This window comes from Lepisosteus oculatus, chromosome 3, assembly GCF_040954835.1.
Source record: "Lepisosteus oculatus isolate fLepOcu1 chromosome 3, fLepOcu1.hap2, whole genome shotgun sequence".
Classification (NCBI taxonomy): Eukaryota; Metazoa; Chordata; class Actinopteri; order Semionotiformes; family Lepisosteidae; genus Lepisosteus; species Lepisosteus oculatus.
The window spans coordinates 19,549,053-19,569,103 of NC_090698.1; the positions used below are offsets into that span (position 1 = coordinate 19,549,053).

The 20,051-nt window shown below is 35.5% G+C and overlaps 1 protein-coding gene across 4 annotated transcripts in view; it reads right to left on the bottom strand.

Moving 5' to 3' along the window:
- Positions 1-517: 517 nt before the first annotated feature.
- The window catches only part of arhgap24 (Rho GTPase activating protein 24), a 132,798-nt gene continuing 113,264 nt past the window's right edge, over positions 518-20,051 (bottom strand). For all 4 annotated transcript variants that reach the window (XM_006627143.3, XM_015340178.2, XM_015340179.2 and 1 more), the window contains 7 exons: positions 18,046-18,168; positions 8,517-8,724; positions 5,996-6,128; positions 4,648-4,721; positions 4,344-4,465; positions 3,145-4,225; positions 518-1,301 (listed from right to left, as the gene is read on the bottom strand). In XM_006627143.3, coding sequence (XP_006627206.1) covers positions 1,058-1,301; positions 3,145-4,225; positions 4,344-4,465; positions 4,648-4,721; positions 5,996-6,128; positions 8,517-8,724; positions 18,046-18,168 — 1,985 coding nt within the window. In that variant the 3' untranslated portion in view covers positions 518-1,057. The remainder of the gene's footprint in view (positions 1,302-3,144; positions 4,226-4,343; positions 4,466-4,647; positions 4,722-5,995; positions 6,129-8,516; positions 8,725-18,045; positions 18,169-20,051) is intronic.

Genomic DNA, 20,051 nt, shown 5'->3' on the forward strand with positions numbered 1-20,051 from the left:
TCATATTTATATTGCTGACATACTGTAATGTAGGTACTCACTCTTGAACATTAACAATTATTTTTCTTGCTTAGTTGGGTTTTGCTTGGTTTTTCTACTGAAAATTCACAAGCCACTTACGTTTGTAGGTTAAAATCTGGAAAACCACAAGAATGTGGTCTTGTCCATTCAGATGAAATTTCACTCTAAATAGAAAAAAATCATGAAAGCCAACTATCAAAAAGTTAAAAATATGCTCATAATATTAATGGCAAAATAAATGTTTCTGAAACTGACTAAATAACACAAAATTTAATGCCCAGCATTTTTAGATGTTTGTAATAAATAAGACAAATTGATTTGAAAAACAGATAATAAATTAAAGAATGAGAAGCCCACTGCAGGATTATATTATATAACAAAATATTAACTACTAAACCTACTGTCACTGAAAGTGCTAAGAGTCACACAAACACACATCTCTCTCTATATATATTATTAAAACAGCGTCTAGAGTAATAAAAGACAAAGGCAAAGGCACTGTACATAGCATATTTTATAAAATATTTACATTTTCTTTTTTTGGTCATGGACAAAGTCAAATGGCACAATAAGCACAGCCATGATATATTTTAAATTAAAGATGTTTTTTGTTCCAGGGATGGGGGAAACATAAGAGGAAATGAAATTGATGTACAACTAATTGTACAGTACCACATTAAAAAAAAATAAGTGCAAGGAAAAACCTTGATTTGAAACAAAACACAATTTTCAGCTTAAATACAAGACTTGCATTGAAATATTTCTTATTTCAGATATTTGCATGTGGTTGCTGCTGACATACTGTACAGTACCTTGTATCTATACACACAACCAGATATAACACTTACCAGTAACATAAGCAGGTTATATATTTGTAAAGTACACAATAAAAATACTGGCAATGAAATGTTTCTTTGTTTTCCTTCTAGATTCATGACTCGAGTGCTAGCCTCAGTCAGGTGACCAGTCACCTGATACTCTACTCACACAGCAACAGTGTTCGAGAAATGTTTTTTTGGCCCAGTTCTGCCCCTTCTTACTGAATCCATATAGTGTTGCCTCTCTCTGGTCTCCGGGGCTCCACTGTTAATTCCCCAAATGTGGAGAAAAACTGCTCCATTTCCTTTTGCAGAGTCTCATTTCTTTTTTCAGCATCCTTCTTCGCTCGTTCAGCATTTCTCAGCTTTATTTCCACCATAGTGTACTTCTTCCTCTCCTGATCCAGCTCCTCGTGCAGGGACACCATTTCTGCTTCCAGATCAAGATTCCTGTTTTCCAGGCTGTAGGAGTAACAATAATAGCAACAAGAAATATTATAATTGAGGAAAGGGGCTGGTCATGGTACAAATAACTGTTCAGGCCTGCATGTTTCAGACTGGTGGAGAGTTGCATTCTGTGTGAGCCAATAATCCTCTGACAGCTGCACTTATATTTTTGTATTCTGCGACAATAGACATTTCCACACTGATGTAATGACTTTCAGAACAATATATGCACTGTGTGTTCTGAATGTCATTTAAATGCATAAAGGAACACATTTTAAAAAGAGGACTGTGCATAGAGTAGTCAGACAACCTTTTTTTGTTTTAAATCATGCATACATTGTTTTAGAATGCTTAGTGGAGATAGTATTATAGGAGCTGTTGAAAAATTTTGCTCTTGAGCCAAAAAAACAGTTACAGGTTTTTTTTTTATTGTCTTCTCATTGTCTTCAATCCCTTTAATTTGTTCCTTCATTAGGTGTGATAACTGAATGACTAACAAATCTGAATTTTGGGCAGGTTTTCAAAAATCATGATCATGTATGCTGTTGTTTAGCAGCAATACATACCAAATTGAGCTACTGAGTGTATTAACAAATGTCTGGAGTATTCTTTTCCACTGTGCTAAAAGAACCTTTAGTTACTGAAAATTCGGTAGATACAGATTTTGTTTCATTTGAACATGAGGTTCCTTGTAATGGTTTTTAATCAGTTCTAGATCAGGCGGCAAGACCTAGTGAATCACTAGGATATTTTTACAGTGTGGGCATTCTAAAGCAGTCACATGGGAATATGCAAAGAGTTACTGGAAGGTACTGTATGCAAAGTTTGCTGGTAATAAGCAGTTTTCTAATGTCAGTCAATTCATGACTGCTTATTAGCATTTCCCCTAAAGGAGGTATTGTATACTTATTTACAAATCCACACAGTTTCACCTGATCCCATGTGCAAGGCAAAACAACTGAAGGACAGTCTTTTGTGCTGTTTGTTTTGGTAAATGCTCTTGTTGTGGCACTGAACTCTTCTCATGACCTCTTGTGTCAATATTCAGGCTCATTTTATTTTTCTTTCTATAGTCAGTCCCATTCAACAAATCTGCAAACTGCACATACTGTATATACTGCAGAATGGTCTACCAACAGGCAAAACACTTTATTATTTATATTACAATTTAAATGCAAAGAAATCAAGCCAGTTATATTGGTGGTTCATGTCCTGCAAGGAGTTAAGTCTAATTTTTTTGTCTTGTGCTATTGTAGCTGATTATGGTAACAATCTAAGAGCAAAAGAAAAATATATTCATAAATTAAATACATTGACAAATCTATTTTAAGAAAAAAAGATATAAAACAAGACCAGATTTAGTGTTACTTAACATTGCATTTTCCATGGAGTTTAAAAACTTAGTTAATGAACAAAAATGAATTACTAATCAAATCGTGATTCCTTTATAAACGCAATATACCAATCATTGAAGTAATACTGTTAATAAAAGGTGCTGTGAAAGCTGAAATAGTTTTGTGCGAGAGATTTATAATGCTGGATTTTGATTAGTTATAGTCAGATTGAGTGGTTTATCCTTAGATTAATCAATTGATGTAAGTGTAGTGCTTTGTGGTGGATATAATGTTAAAGTTGTACATTGACATATAAAAGCTACAGAACGCTTTTAAACTATTATGTTACTCTAGTTGCACTGCTTAGTTTTTCACAATAATTACAGTATGTACTAGAAATAATAAATTGCTTGTTTTCCTGTTACACCCTGAAGATGAAATAATGATACTAAGCTGCCGAAGGAATGCCTTTCCAAATCATACAAGGTTTTTTGTATTGTTTCCTTAAATACAGGAGCTCATACCTCTTTAGTCTTGTTTCATATTCAGTCTTTTGCTTCAGCATTTCTTGCTTTAGGCTGGCCACAAGGCTATGCAGGGCACTGTGATTGCTTGTTGTGTTGTTTGCCACAAATGTTTCACTGTTGTCACTGCTGCTAGTGGCTCGGCTGCTTTGGCCTCCCCCACTCTGACGGTCAAACTTGCTGTCGAATTCCCCGGGCTGAGAGATGTCATCTCGGGAGGGTTCATCCAGAACAGGATCTTCAAAGTTCCCACCAAAGAAGTCCTGCTCAGGACAGGTGGTGGTGGAGGAACGGCAGGAGTTAGAGTTGTCCGGTAAGGAGATTTCACAGGATGATGTAGACCAGGTTGCACTGTCTACACTCTGCTTGTCCTCACAGTTGACTGATGAGTACTGCTGTTGAACATTGTCATAAGTGGACAGTCTGTTCTGCTGTGTGGACTGCTCATTCAGTGAGTCCTTCTGTTTATTGTCCCTCATGGTCACATAGCCATTGGGCATCCAGACTCCATTGCGGGTGTTCAGAGTGGCATTCATCACGTCAGTGCTTGAAATACCCATTCTCACCCCTCCATTGGGCACACCACTGGTACCCATTTTAGTCCCCGTCCCTTTCAGTGATGATGTTCTCCTGGCCTGCAGAGTCCCATTAGGCAAAGTCTGGCTCTTCTCCTGCATATCCAGTGAAGAGCTGCTGAAGGAGCCATTGGTCACAATCCCACTGCCCTTACTGAAGGCCGGGTTTTTCTTCACCATGAGAGGAGGGCTCCTGGTGATATCGAACTTACTGCTCAGACTGTTCCGGGGGCTGCTTGACCTGTTGGCCCCCAGGGAAGTTGGAGAGCCATTGTCAACACTGTTCCTCTGGGGAGAATCTGGTTTATCCCAGGAGCACTGCCTCACTGATACTTCTTTGGTGTTGTTGTTCTCTTTATTCTGAAGCTGTCCTGTGGTATATTTCTTCTGAGCCTCAATGTTGTTGTTGGAGACCTCATCAACCATCTCATTCTCCTCGTCTTTGGGAAATAACATGTCGTGTTTCCCGATCATCACAGACATCAACTGCTGCACAAGCACTGTACCTGCCAGAGTGAAAACAAGCCAATATGTTTGTGTTATCTGTACAGTAGTTTTTCATTTATGTTGAAAATGATTTTATTTTTGGGAGGACTAAAAATCTAAGAAAAGCAAAGGGTTCACCTTCCATGATTGCCACAGGGTCCTCTATCTTAGGACGCAGAATGTTTGGCCCGAACACAGTGGCCAGGTTCTGAACACTCATTTTATTCACACCTGAGTACGACTGAACTTCATCAAGGAACCTGGCAAATTAAAAAAATCACAAACAGTAATTAAAAGACAGCTTAGTAATAATTATATTCTGTAATAATGACTACAACCAGAATGTAGTTTTATAATTAAATACATTTTACTGATTTTCTTTAAATTTCTGTCTGCCATCTATTTCTTTATATTATATTTATTAGAATGGGAGATACTCTACCTGCATATGTACTTAAGCAGGTTGTAGTTGACTGGAGGTAGGCTTTTTACTTGTTTCATTAATTCCTTCATTCCCTGGATGAAAAAAAAACAATATTTTTGAAAGATTTGCAAACCTAATCTACAAGTGTATACATTTACATGATTTTTACATGATCATTTTCAGTCTCTGTCAGTCTGGAACACCTTGGAGCTTTCTTTATAAATAGCAGTACACACCAGCCAAGAAGAATGCTTCTCTCTCATTGGATAGTATTGATACAGTAGCTGCAAATGATATACCTTTATATTGTCGTTGATATTGTGCTTCTAATTTTTATAGACAGAACTACATTTTAAATTGATTTTAAATTTGACTAAAATTTAAATAACTTTCACTATGTTAAACGATATTTTAAATTTTCTGTGAAATACTACTTTTCTATCATGTTGGTTTAAATCGATTTTTCATCTGAAGTCCATGTGTTTTATACATTTATAACAACAATATTTTTTTTTTCTGTGAAATTATGGCCCAAACCCAAACAACAATAACTTAATTTTCCAGAAATTTTCCCCAGGAAGAATTTTATCACCTTCGCTCTGAAGTCCCATATGTCTGTCTTTATTTAGAAATGAGTCACAGTCAGGATACAATAGGGTCCTGTACAATATTTCATCCATCCTTTTTTAGCCACTTTATCTAATACTGGGTCACAGGGCAGCAGGAGCCTGTCCCAGCAAGCATCAGGCACAGGGCAGAATACACCCTGGGTGGGACACTAGTCCATCATAGGCATACATAGGAATACAAACACACTCTCTTACACCAAGGACAAATTTCCCATGAGCCAATTAACCTACCAGAATGTCTTTGGACTGTGGGAGAAAACTCAAGCGCCCAAAGGAAACCCACGCAAACATGGGGAGAAGATACAAACTCCATGGAGATTGCACTCCAGGTCTGGAATTGAAGCCAGGGCCCCAGTACTGTGAGACAGCAATGCTAACCACTGCTGCCTACAGCTCTGTAAGAGCTTATAATTTTTTTTTCTTTTGTAAAACAGGCTGCCATGTATGGAAGAAAATACATTTCAGTGGTTGTCTACATTCATAAAACATCAAATCTATGGGTTACTCCTAACAAATGATGATGTTATGAATAACAAAAAAGATGAAGGGGAGAGTATTCACTAGTTATTATTCACCGTGTCTATGTAAACTGAATAGATGATTATTTTAGGTGATTGCTCTGTTGCCTAAATCAAATATAATACCCATGAGGCACGGGAGATTGAAAAAAGCATGAAGAGAGAGGGGAGTGCAATGGTTTGAGTAAAATAGAACAAAAGATTTGACACTAAACTTACAGATTCTTCATCCTTGTTGAAGAGTTTAGTGCAGGTAAGGAATTCTTCATATTTTGCAAATGGTATGACTGGTTCTGGAAGTTCCCTCAGATATAGCTTGAGGAGTGAGGCCACGGTGTGTACATCTGTGTTACTGAAGATAAAAAGAAGATCTTTGTGAGAATTAATTAAAAAGATCAAAGGAATAATGTACAGGGTAAGAACTAGTAACAGCTTACAATATACTTTTACACGCCATCAAAAAGTTCTCACTAACTACAGCTACTCTGCATTTGGGTGTGTACATACAGAAAACATCTCAGCTCTCGTTAAGATCACAGGAGCTGACTTCCCAAAAAAAGCATGAAAAGATTAAATTTTCACAGATTTTAATCTGAAATTTTGTTTCATTTTTCCAGTTTGATTAAAGTGTTTATTTAGAAATGCAGAGCTGTTGTATTTGGCCTAAAAAGTAAATAAATGTTAATAGGAACCTCAGTTTAAATCATTTTAAATGAACATACAGTGGTAACAACTTCTGAAGCAAATACAGTATAACACGTGAGAGGGATAAATGGCAGAGTAGTGGACATCCTGCAACAGGCAAGATTTATAACTCACTTAATGAGAGGATTTCACATAATTCACTTTAGGTGGTGCCATTTCTGAGTTATGGTGTCTGTTACAAATCTATAATAAATTCCAAGGCTCTGGGATTACCCAGCTATGTGCTGTCAGTGGAAAAGACATTCTGTAATTTAATTTGCTAAAAATTTTCACAGGCTGATTTATGACAAGGTACTAACATGCACAATTCCATACTACTGGCACATTTTAAAATAAATTAAAAGTAGGTCACCTTATAAACATAAGACACTTTTTATGTAACATTAACTCATCACTGCTTGTGTCTGCTACTACAATACTTGTTTCATGTAAAACTTGAAAATGCCACTTCTGAAAAAGTTGTAGATGAACTACATCTTCTTCTTCAAAAAAAAGCAGCCATCCAAATCAAAACACTGTGCACATGACAGATTGCCGGAAAAACGAAAATGAAAAAAAGAACAAGCAACAGAATATTCTGATTTGAGACATTGCTTAAGAATGTGTATGCATATTTTCTGAGGTGCTTCCAACAGTGTTTTCCTGCACCAATAACTTCAGTCATGCACAGATTGTGTTCATACATTTTGTGAGTTGAATCCATACTACATAGAGCTTATCTGGGTTTGCATCTACCTGTTGTTGGTGTAAGTGCTACCAAGAGCATGTCTTGTTTCAGGGTTATTTTTTGTTCTACTGGATTTCTTCACACAATCCATATTAAAAAAACTGAGCATTCTTTAGCTCATTACGTTCTCGAAAACTTGCTGTCTAATCACATACCTAGCCACCCTATAACCACTTACTTAGAGGAGAACTCTGTGAGGCTGTTGATATAGTGTAATAACATTAGTTGAGCTGTTTCAACACTGGAATGCAGGAAGCTGTTATTGTTCTTAAACTGTTTGAGCAGCAAAGTTGTTAAGTATTCCTTAGCATCTCTCAATGTCAGATGCAGTAGTGCTTGTCTGAGTTTAGAGGACATGTTCTGCTCTAGGGGTCCTGCTGTCTTGCAGTCTCTGGCTGCAGCATACCACCATGTGGCCTACAATCCGTAACTGTCTTATTTCTTTTTCCAATTTGCAATGTTTAGCCTCAATAGGCCAGGGAAATTAGAAGCAGCCAAGAGAGCTGAGTTTGGCTTGATCAATATTTCCTAATTGAAAAAAGTTCTTATTTTTACAAGGCAGCATCCTGTGCTTTGTAAGGGACCTGCAGAGAGACATTTTATCATAAGCCCACAGATGGTAGCTCTGCACCACTGATTACATACCAGGTACATGCATCACCACTTTCAAATCCATGGTGTTTCTTCAACTGATGGTCATATAGAAACAACCAACAGGTGATTATAAAAAAGTTTGTGCTGTCAGATGCAGTCTATCCTATAAAATGATTTTGTTCTCTAAGATCTTAAAGTACCATCCTCTTTGTATTCCCAAAGAGAATATCCTTTGAAATACTGCACCACAAAATGATCATGATCTGCAATTAATTAGTTATTAAATTAATTTCTTATTAAAGGACCATTCTATATGGAAAATGTCAACACTAAAATTGAAAAGTTTTTAAAATCGGTGTTCTCTCATATGACAATAATAATATTTTGACTATTGGAAATTCAACATGGATGCATAATGGCAGTGTTTAAAAGAAAGTCACATACAATGGTCAGTATTAAGAAAGACATGTACAATGGTCAGTATTAAGAAAGACACATAAAATGGTCAGTATTAAGAAACATACTGTAGGTAAAAATCTTATATTTTTAAAAGCACAATATCAGTCGTTGGTTTCTTTCCTGGAGAGTGTGAAGAAAGTGAAACCTTTCTCTGTATTGGATTAATCTTTGATAGGACATAAGAGGTTTCTGTGAAAAAAGAAGTAATAAGAAAGATACCCAGACAACACTTTTCTTTTGAATGACCATTCTTACCAGTCAAAGGATGGCTTCTCCCCACAGTCAAAGGCATCCTGAAGCTCTTTGACAAGGTTGGCTTGTCCCGGCAGACGGAAAAGCCCCTCCTCCTTGAGCCCTCTCTGGCGAATGAAATCCACGCACTGCTCTACCAACATGGGCGCCATCTTGTTGCCAAACCTCCTCTCATATCGAACGGTCTCCTCCAGCTTCTGACCAAAGATACCTGTATCAAGGGATAAGCACATCTATATAATTAGTATCGCAATAAAGAAAACTGCTGTTGAGTCTACTCTTCATTTTTAAATGGCCGCATTAACTAAAAGATTATACTACATTAAAAAGAAACTTATACAAAAGATCTTGCAAGTGTTTTTTTTTTCATAGGGAAAAGACTACTGTGATCACTACCATAAAATCTTTCTTTCAACTAAGGAATTAAGCTGTTAAATCATGCATGTAACCTCTTGTGAAGATTCCCAGTCAGCCAGTAAAAATTAACCCAAGACTTATAGATGCCTCTGGATTTACTCCTTATACTTTGCTTTAACAACTACTCTTTGCTTTACTTTCTACGTCTATGAATCCTATTATATAATATACGAATATTATATAATTATATTTTTCAATAATTAAAAAATAAGAAACATAAAAAAATTATAGTGACAAACTCTTCTGTAAACTGCTGCACTGTATGTCTAGATAAAAACAAACGTTTGAAAAAAAAAATGTGGCTTCACAGACTGGTATAACAGAATTTGACTTTTTCATCTGCCTCCTTCATAATCCAAACATATTTTATATATTCACACTGTGTATCCTGTTTCAGCTTTTCTAATTGTTATGGATATTTCCTTTATTTAATCTAATTGTCAGTTTTTGCATTTGTGTGTTAATGACTTTATTCATTGTATCCTAGAAGTAAAACCAGTTCCTAAAAGTGAGGGTACTGTATCTGATGTGACATCTTACTGCTGCTGCTCCTTGCTCAAGATTTTGTCTGTGTTGCTCTTTTGAAGACTGCCACACAAATTCAGTTGTTACGTTTTTCATAAGCTAGTGGGGAACAAGAGATGAAGTCTCTTTTTCTCTGGCTGATCTGGAAGCTTTGACTTTACATACTTTCAAGTCTTTGGACAGAAAATAAGCCATGGCCTGGGCACTTACTGTACATACATCATTACTACTAGACAATAAGATTTATAAGAAATGTGTCACTTTTTAAAATGATTGTCTGATTGTGTTAATGTACACATTTGCTTGGAAAGGAATATAAAACAAAAATGTAAAGCTTTGAGAAAGTCAAACAAAAGCAACATTTTAATGTCAAGTTCTGTTAACACACACAGTGAAGTCACCATTTTGTCAATGTTTGAACATTCCACTACTCAAATGCCTAATATGCAGCTAGGTTTGCTGGTAATAGATGCTCTTAAACACCTGCAGAACAGTGGATTACCTAGCATAAATATCCAAAGGTTAAATTTTACATTACATCTATAAACCTAGAACAGTATAAGTGCATTCTCAGCAGTTTTAATTACTGTATATCTCTTCATTACATCTTCATTCTGTCTTAGTTCATAATTCATTGTGTTTTGTTACAGTTGCATTCTCATAATTTGTTCAGAATTCAAAAGCTTTGATATTTGTCTAGATTTTTTTTCCTGTCATAACTTTAAAATGTACAATAAAATCATGTCCTCTCAGTAAATGATTTTAATTGACTTTAAAGTAGTTAAAGAGAGATTCCTAATTAAGGTCTCTTTCTAAAGCCACCTTCTTGTTCCATTTAAAAAATACATTTTACAATTATTGCAGTTTACAATTATTTCATTGCCCTAAAGGGGACTTACCTCTTCTGAAATTGATGCATCTCCTAATTTTCTGGTACATGGTTTTGTGAATAAAAACCTGGTAAACAAGTGCAGCAGAGGTCCTTAATCTAAATTCCCTGCTCTCAAGCCTGTCTGAGAATAGAGCTCACTCTATAGCACAGTCAGTCTTTTCAGGCATTAAAGACACTGGAAAAAACAGGTGAAAAGATATGAAAATGTGCTCCCCGAGGACATTCAACAGACATTTTTTTTTTTAGATGTTATTCTCCTGTGGACACCTAATCCATAGGTTTTTGCTTGGGAATCTAACCCAGTCAACCAAGTGCATATTCGTTTTGTAAATACACCTCATTCCACACCTTGCTATGGTTTCTATGGTTTTTATCCTTCCATCTTATCTGTCTTCACTTTGCTACACATTCGATGTTTAGAGGCCTGAGCTCCACGTTTTTCTGCCTGCTTGCATGAACTATATTAGCATTTTACTTTCTTTGCATTCACTTTATAATGGCAGTCATGAGAGGTGCCACAGGACACAAAAAGCTTAGCATCAAGCATTTATTTTAGAGGCATCACTGGTTTTTAGTGTTTTTGTTCATTTACAGAGAGAATCGAATCTGAACTGTAATTTTTTAAAAAAAGTCTAAATAAAGAAAATATTCATCAGGCCTACATTAATACAATATCATCAAATTACAGCAAATTCACTATGTTGACCATAAAAAAAAAACATAAAAGCCTTTTCCCCCAATGTATTAGCACAGAATTTATACACAATCCAACAGCTCACATTCCTATCTGAATCATTTAATAATGATAATCTTTTAACATGGAACAATAAAAAGAACCTGGAACATCCTGGCATTTCCATAGTTTATAGGCCAAAAAGGAGCTGTCATCATTTTTGTTCCTTTAATTTTATTGGTTTCAAAATATACAATTTAAACTGCAAGGCTTTCGAAGACAAAACTCTGTCCTGGTTTTCAGCAGCTGTCAAATGTAGCTGCATTACAGGTTTCAATTAAAAGCCTCCTTTGGTACGCAGAGGTTATACCAGTGCCTTAAGCCTTCATAGCGTTTTCTGTGTTCTGATCACCTTTTCAGGCAGTTAGGCAGTTTCACAACTCCATAATCCAAAAATCAAAAGTTTTTCATCTTCACAGTCTAATAAGTAAAGGGAATTTGAAACTGAATCAAACTTACTTTTTTCTCCTCCTTTTTCTTTGTCAACCTGCTGACCACAGCACAGCCCAGTCTGCTCCTCCCACAATCACCTTCCAGTTCCTTCTCCTTAACCCTCACCTCCATCATGATTATACATTCAGAGGCAACAACATTCACTTATCCATCCCCCCTTTGCTCCAAGTCAGCATACAATAATCTAATCAGCAGTAAATGATTACAAAAAACCTGCTCTGTCTGGGCTGGAAACAGGCATTTCACACACTCTAAGCAGACAGACACATGTAGGATGTTGACTTGGAGAACCAGAAGTGTTTTTTTTTCCAGTTTTTCTTATTGAAGTAGGGTTAAAGTAGCTCTGTCTGACTCTCAACAGAAGAAAACAAAACGAGATTTTAAAATGTCACTACCCTAGGCAGCAAGGAAGTTGTTTAAAAATGTCCCTGCAAGGTACAGCATGTACTCTTGTAGTTAACTGGCAAAAACGCAAGCCCATCAGTATCCCTCTTCACCTGCCCAGTTGTGAAATGTCTGAAAATGGAAACAGCGTGCTTGTGCATCTCAGCGCCTTCAGCCTTATATTTCACTCAAAATGAGCTGAGCCAGAATGCAGACGCAAGCTCCATGTAAAGCAGGGACAGCTGCAAGAATATTGCCAGTACGAAAATGCAGTTAGCTACAGCAGAATCTCACTAAATATGCCGTTTAAAGACTAGTCAGAAATACATTTTGCCTCCTGTTGTGCTTTTACAATTTGGTGTAAGAGCTACAAAGCCCTGTAAAATATGTTAATGCATTTACATTGGATTTAAATAATATTACTGTGCTTATTTAATAATATTATGTGTTTTAGAGCATCTGTTACACTAACTAGGCTTTTTAATAAAATTATTCCACTTTTTCTGCCAGAATCAGTGCATCTGAATTGAGGTGTCCTTAAATTTGTCTTTGCTAACTACATCATATGGTGAAGGAAGTACAAAGTTGAAAGGCTTCAACTTCTTGATTTCACTACACCTTAGAGGACTTTTGTCTGACACAAAAACACAGATCACATGTTATGTAGTTGCTGAATTAATAAATGCACAGTGAGTACAGCCCCAAGAGTTTTACAGAGTAGGTGCCAAATAAGTAAACAGTGTTTTAAAGGTTTCTATAAAATATTGTTTCTTGAAACACTGAAAATTTCTGCTTCAATAGGCTCTTGCCTTTTGCAACACATGTGAGGGTTTCCAAAGCCGAATTTTTTTTCATCCTCACCAAGTTTATCGCTTGGAAGAAAGTACCGAAATTTAATTGAGTATAATAACAATAGAGCTTAGAGATTACAAACGACATTTCTAAATGTATAAACAAAATCTATGAATATACTGATAGGGAAATTATTAAATAATTGACCTCTACTGTAGGTTAAATTGACTGATTATAAAACCTTAATCCTGTCCATAGCCTGATTGATATCCCTAACTCTAAAACCAGTGATTAAGCATAAGAAAAAACATGTGCAGTATACCTGCTTATTATATCATTAATGTACTTTTGCTAAACTCACTGAAAACTATCATAAATATGATGAGTCATTTCTGGTTCAATTTTTAAGTCCAATTCTTCATAATATACCTTAGTGCATGGTATTTTAAAGCGGTACAGGTCTCTTCTTGTACTGTAGATGAATGTTTTTTCCCTACATATGTACAGTTATTATTGCAACAGAGTCAAAACATATTTAAACAGTAGCTTTAAAATAATGTCTTAGCTGAAATGCGAACATGCTCCAGCTGTAATCATGCTGACCTTATTGAAGAAACTTCTTGCAGTTTAACACGTGTTCTGGGGCTCCAGACCACAGAAACCTGCCTATTAAACATGCAGGTTTCTGGCTCTCCAGGACCAGTGAAGTGACCTCTGATCTGGAGGATCACTTAGACTGTAAGTGTAATGTATTCTGTCACCCTGTTTCCCTGTTAACTGACATATTTAGTGTCTTGAGCAAATACCATTCTCATAACTAATCTTTAAGAGGTTTATATACTGTACTGTAGTACTGGGTGAATTCACTAAGACTTAAGGATTATTCATTTTTACTCACTCAGAGGTATTAAAAAGAAATGTGCTTTGCTTTGAGAAGGTATCTGTCTTAGTTACTATCATTTTGTAAGTCATTTCATCTGTTCATAGTCATTGTACATTTCTTCAATATTTTTGTTTTGTCTTTACTTAGCTTGATCAGGAAACAGACAAGTACAGTATAGGATTCATGCCGGGGAAGTCTAAAATCTCAGTCTTCAAGCCTGTCACATTTACTGCTGTTAGACCAAATGCACCTTTTTAAATAACTACATCCATTCGCAAAACTATTGAGTGATTCAAATTGTGTAGAAATCATATACAACTCATCTCCTATAACAAGTACAGATCTGGTATGTTGCAGCCATTTAATTTTCTTTACTATGTATAAACTATTGGCAGGTTCTTTGACAAAACAAAGACTGTATATAAGTAATTCGACTTACTGTATGTGCTAGAACCTACAAAGGCCCAAGAATAAATCTAAATGGGTTTTAGCATAACAGGATATAGATCTTCCATAATTTGGAAACCACAAGTTACCAGCAGAGAATTAAAAAAAATGGATTAATGTATAATGTGCACAACCCTGAAACTACTTTTAATGTCTTTAAGTTCTATGGATTTCTAAAACTGAAATCCCAGTTTCCTAGCCTGTCCATTTAAATCACAATACAAGGAGGGAAATGTGGAATTCATATGTCAGTTAAAAAAAAAAACAATGGGAATGGCCAGAAAGAAGGAAAGCTCCTTAGAGATTGAATAGCAGTAGACAACAATGGAATTTACACAATTAGCCACCCTCTTTCAGACTTGTACACTGCCCTCCGTAACCTTTAACATGAGGGCAGTGTAGCTTACACTGGAGGATACTTGACTTACAAAGGCCTATGTGGGCATCCTGTTCTGGACTTTTTCCCTTGAGACAGAAACAGTGTTTCATTGCTCCCAGGGGTTCTCTGGACTGGAGGACTTGTACGATTATCAAGGAAAACCCTCAATCATTCCAGGCATAAAGAGGAAACCCAATGCTGATGGAATACTTCCTGACTGAGTCCTACACCTGCTCAAGCCTTTCAGCATTAGGAAGACTATCCTGCATTTTCTGAGAAATTGAATCCATCGTTGCCCAACCTAAAGGCCAGAGGACCAATAATTTGACAATATCTTAAATGAAAACCACCCCTGAGAGAGTTTGTCTTATTTCTCAAACTCCTTCTGTCATTTGTGGCACGTAGCTGGAACGTATTCTATCTTTTACAGTATATTATATTGAACAGCTTTAAAATGATTAAATTGATTATTTAAAGGAAAGATACAGTAAATAGTAAACAAGTGAAATGGTTTTAAATAAACACCATTTATTTAAGCTTTGGATCAGGATTATGTTAGTTTTAAAGTATGATGGTGTAAAATAAAACTTATCAGAGCCCAACTTGTCAAGAGTAGGTGTCCCAAAACAGAATTTAGCAGTGACTCTTAACAGCCCTTGCACAGTTCTTTGACAAGAATGGGACATAGTTCCTCTCAAATGCATTTTGTATGTGATGTTTATCTCTCATGATTACCTAGAGGTTTATAGCACTTTGTTGTTCACCATGTGTTCTCTTGCTGCTCTTTGCAACATAGAACTAGGATGTGTACTGCACAAAGATTTAATAAGCGAGAGACAACTCTTAATACATATCTGACACAGTATGTTGCGCTTTTGTAGAGCTGTCAGCTGCTATGAACATCAAATGCTTTGCACTGAAAACAGCATCCATCCTTTATGCATTCTGGAAAATTGGTGCCTGTGGTGCAATAAACTCACAATCTACAGAAAAGGAGTGTCGGTATTTAAAAACAGTTTTATATATGGCATCCTTAATGTTGTTTCTCATTAAATACATGAGCATATTTTCTTCTTGATACTGGCAGTGATCAATTAGTCTTTCGTCAATGTCTGGTCCATTTATTATCTTTGTCACTTCCTAAATCGTATAAAAAACACAACAAGGGAATGAATGCTCCATTGTATTGTAAGTATTTCTGATAGGTAATTGTAGAATACTACTGAACATATGACAATTTTTATTATACAGTATTTATCCCATGATATTCTAGCATAAGCATAAGAATGTATGCTTAAATGAACTGGTCTGCTGCAGCAATTTTCATTAACTTTTTTTAGCTCTGTGAATTAAAACTCAATAGGTATAAGAAATTAGTTCTCTCACTTATTATTCACAGACATTGCAAATTCAAATTTGTTGACTGGAGACTCAAATGGTGGTGCTCCTACAGAAGGGAAAATATGCTGGTTTAGCAACTTTCTCTTAATAAATTTTGACTGTTTTTACGCACTGTATTAAGAGTAATACTTTAATTGTAACTTTAGAACCACATTTTCCTGTGTTTCTATAAATGACAGTAAATGTAGAATTGAGAAAACAATTCTAATTACTCTACATAAACAACTGAGGCAGTTTGCTGACAAATACAACTCACTTGTTAACTTTGCATGTAGATTACTTTAGAAGATTTCTGCTATGAAATGTCTGCTGCACAACCTACATTACATTAGTTATTACGGTTACTAGTGAGAAAGAAGTATAAACTTTACAATTTGTACAAACTCTTGCTCGTGGCTGGACCAGGAGTTTGCAACAATATGGCAACTATATAGTACTTCCACAAAGTTAATGATTTTGTGCTTAATTTGGTATTTGTAAAATTTTTGTTAACGATATTTAATTACTGGTCTGAGAAATCTCTTTCAATAATAAACAGCATCTGTAATTAAGATGTAATGCTATGCTTTATTAATGGAAAAAAATTAAATCTTCTAATTGTATATTTATATTGTATATACAAATATATTATTTGTAATAGATTTAGATTAAGCTGATTCTCTGTTTTTCTAAGAATGTTTCATATAATGTCTGCTCCAAAACAGCACATACACTTCATGCTTTAATTTAAAAAGTGATTTTTACTTAATTACATGCTAGAATTGTATCTTAAGGAGCACATTTTTATTATTGTGAATTTTTCCTTTCTATTCTTTCCCAATTTTATTCATTTTTTTGTTTCATTCCCCAATGTAGACTTATTGAATCTCTGTTGACGTTTTTGCTTATAATTTTATATGTTGGCCTAACTCTTCAGAAAATCTGCAAGGGAACAAATGAAGCAGTGAGCTATACAGTATAAGTATATCACTGCCGTGCAGACTGAATAAACTCCAGTCTATTGATAAACTGCGAGCACAGCACAATAATCTTTCCCTCATTGTTCATCACAGTTAGTTCTTTTTTTCCTGTCCATCATGGTTATTATGGGAAGAAACTATGCAAGCACAACCAAAACAACACTATTTCTCTCTGAATACAAATAATACGATAAGCAGCATGCAAAAAAAATAAATATTGGGAAAATACAGATACAATATTATAAATAAGTCCTTCCATATAACTGTATACCATACATTATTCACAAATAATATAGAATATATCTGTCAGGGAAAATAGAGTACAAAAGCAATTTGTCCAGAATGTATGAGAGCAAGGATTAAGCAAAATCCTTAACACCAGAGAAGATCTTATACACCAAAACTCAGGAAAAGGCAGTGAAGACAGTGTTTGGTAACAATACCAATTTACTTTTAAATAGGTTCCAGATTACTGCCAAATTACTTTTGGAAGTAATATGGAATCTGAACTTCTAATTAAGTAGTTAAAGTACAAATGACATAAACAGGTGTTGCTTACCCTAGGCACCTGAGATAGAACTCTAGCCAGTTTCACTGAAAGTAAAGCATTTTATTATTGAGGTGTTACACATGTACTGTACAGTAGATCTGTGGTGCAACCACTAGTTAATTATTACCTCCTGATAGTTCTTCCTAAGAAATATTGTCACTCTCTTACATATTAACATATTTTAAAGACAAACACAGTAACAGGTTTTCCCTACCCTGAAACTCAAAACAATGTTTTTTGTTTCGTGTTGTTCTCTTCTTCTGTAGCTAGTAGTCATAGATCAAAGTGTTCCTCTGATTTAGTTTCTCTCTAATACATAAGAATTATTTTAAAATGTGATATTTGTTTTTGGAAAGCCTGACAATTCATGACCAAAGAAGTAGAAGATCTGAAGTCAATACACTTGATAGGTTATAATTAACCATACAAACATATAAGATATACATTTAATAAAAAAAAATATAACTTAAGTTTATCATCTACCCAAAATATAGGCTTAGTCTCCTTGGTACTCTCAGACCTTACATTGTAAGGTACCTTATCTTCATAGGACTTGAATTTGGGTCCACTGCACTTGTCAAAGATCAACAGTACTGCTCCTCGCATTTTACATAGAATACAAATATAGACAGAAGAAAAACAAAAGACACATTTGTTCTGTAACTGCAGATTCCATTCATCCCTTGCATTGTGCAAACAATGATGCGGGTGACTGACCTCCACCAAAGGGAGCCCAGATGACTCTGCGGATGGTCTTCACCCAATCCTCCATGTCATTCTGGGTGCTGGCCATAAGAAGGTAGGTCTCATGATTAGCTGTCATCCGCTCCCGATCTGCCCCTGAGGAAAAGGCACAAGAGTCTTTATTATCATTACAGTGGCATCATAAAACAAGTAAAGCATGAGCTGATAACCTCCCCAGTCAGGAACAGGGCAAAAAACAAAAAAAGGAGAAGGATTTTAATACAAAAATCACACATTATCCTATTCAATTGAATATCACTGGCACTTAACTTACTGGTATTACAATGTTACACTGTGTTTTCTGTGATGAGGACTTTTGGCTCTGCAGCCTCCAAGTCTCATTAGGTTTCTCAAAATTCACAACATCTGCAAGGTGTCTGAAAAACAAAGACTGAGATACTTCCTGCTCAGTGTCTAATTATATTCACAACTGAAAACCTAAAGGAGAATATAGGCAAAATGGGAAGGATGTTCTTGTACTGAAGAGAAAGTGTATTCTTTTCTCCAAAACACATCGTTGTTATGATTTAATAAGTGTTGCTTAGATGAATGTTCAAACATTTTTTCAATTCTCCTATAATGGATGTTGTTACAAATGGTGGGTTGCGAAACTGGTGAAAATCAGGATTTGACCGAGCGGCTTAGTCAATAAGTAAAATAATTATTCATAACCCCCAACTTGTAAGTGATTTTCTAGCAATATACCCAAGCTGCTGGTATAATCAGAGGCACGTGAATTCTTTGTACTCCGGCACAGCTTTCGTTGACAGTCAGATTAGATTTGGATGATCATGAAGTAGGGGCTCTCGGCTGGCCCAAGCTTCAAGTCCCAACTCCTCTGGACTCACCCCACCCCCTCAGCAAACATCTTCTCAGCTTTGAAGTTAGAAGTGTTTACTCTTCCAAGAGTCACAAACTTTATCTAAAATCTAACAGTTTAAAGTACTTTTTTTCTAAATGCAAAGTATGCCAATAGTCATAATTAATTTTGTGCAATCATAATACATATGTCAACATACACAAATGTCAGTATGGTCTCCATTCAACAGGTTGATAATTCCTTCTATAGATATTTCTTAATTGACAAAAACATGTTTTCTACATTTTGGAAAACTGATGTTCTCTTTTTGTATATTTGTAGCACATGGAAGCACTGTGTGAGTAACAGTAGACTCGTAACTTGAACTGAAAGCTGGTAACTTTTACAACAATCCCTTAAGTTGTATCTCTGTAGTTGTACAGACCAAAGTTACATTACAGCTTCTAGAAGAAATACTTTAAAATAATTCTTATAATAAAGCTATATTGCAAATGATTTAAAAGTGTCTGAAAGATAAAATAAACTTTATGTACTTAGAGAAACAATATATTAATTTCTCAAAAGAATATTTGGGTGGAGATAAAATGTCAAAATATTCCACAGCTCCAAAATTCAGATTAAAATACATTTAAAGTCTGTGATGTACTGGAATGTGCAAAATATAGACCAATAGAAGCCCGGGACTTGCACCACTGATGGCTGGTTAGGACTCAGCAGAATTAAAGAAAGGAGAAAATGTATATGACATCCTCACTGATGGATTTACATTGATGTCCATATTTGTACTCACATGTGCAAATATGGTATTCTACAGTAGTAAGAGAATGCAAAGGTGAAATTTGCCAGTAAATAAACTATATGTGGTCTATATTTTGGGACTTTCTTAAGGCATACACCTCAGAGAGTCTTGGCAACAAAAATGTATGTTGTTTTAAGGCTTTGACAATACAAGTTTAAAAATAAAACTAATTCGTAATCTGAAGCAGACATCTCTGAGGATTTCAGATGATAATTGCTCACAAGCCAAATGGTGCTTAAAAAGAAACACGTCACATTGTATCCCAGTTTGGCAGAAAAGTGACAGGAAGTTACTCAACAGTCAGGAAGCAGGACCACTGAGCACACAACTCAAAGAAGAGTTCATTCTCTTCATTATTCA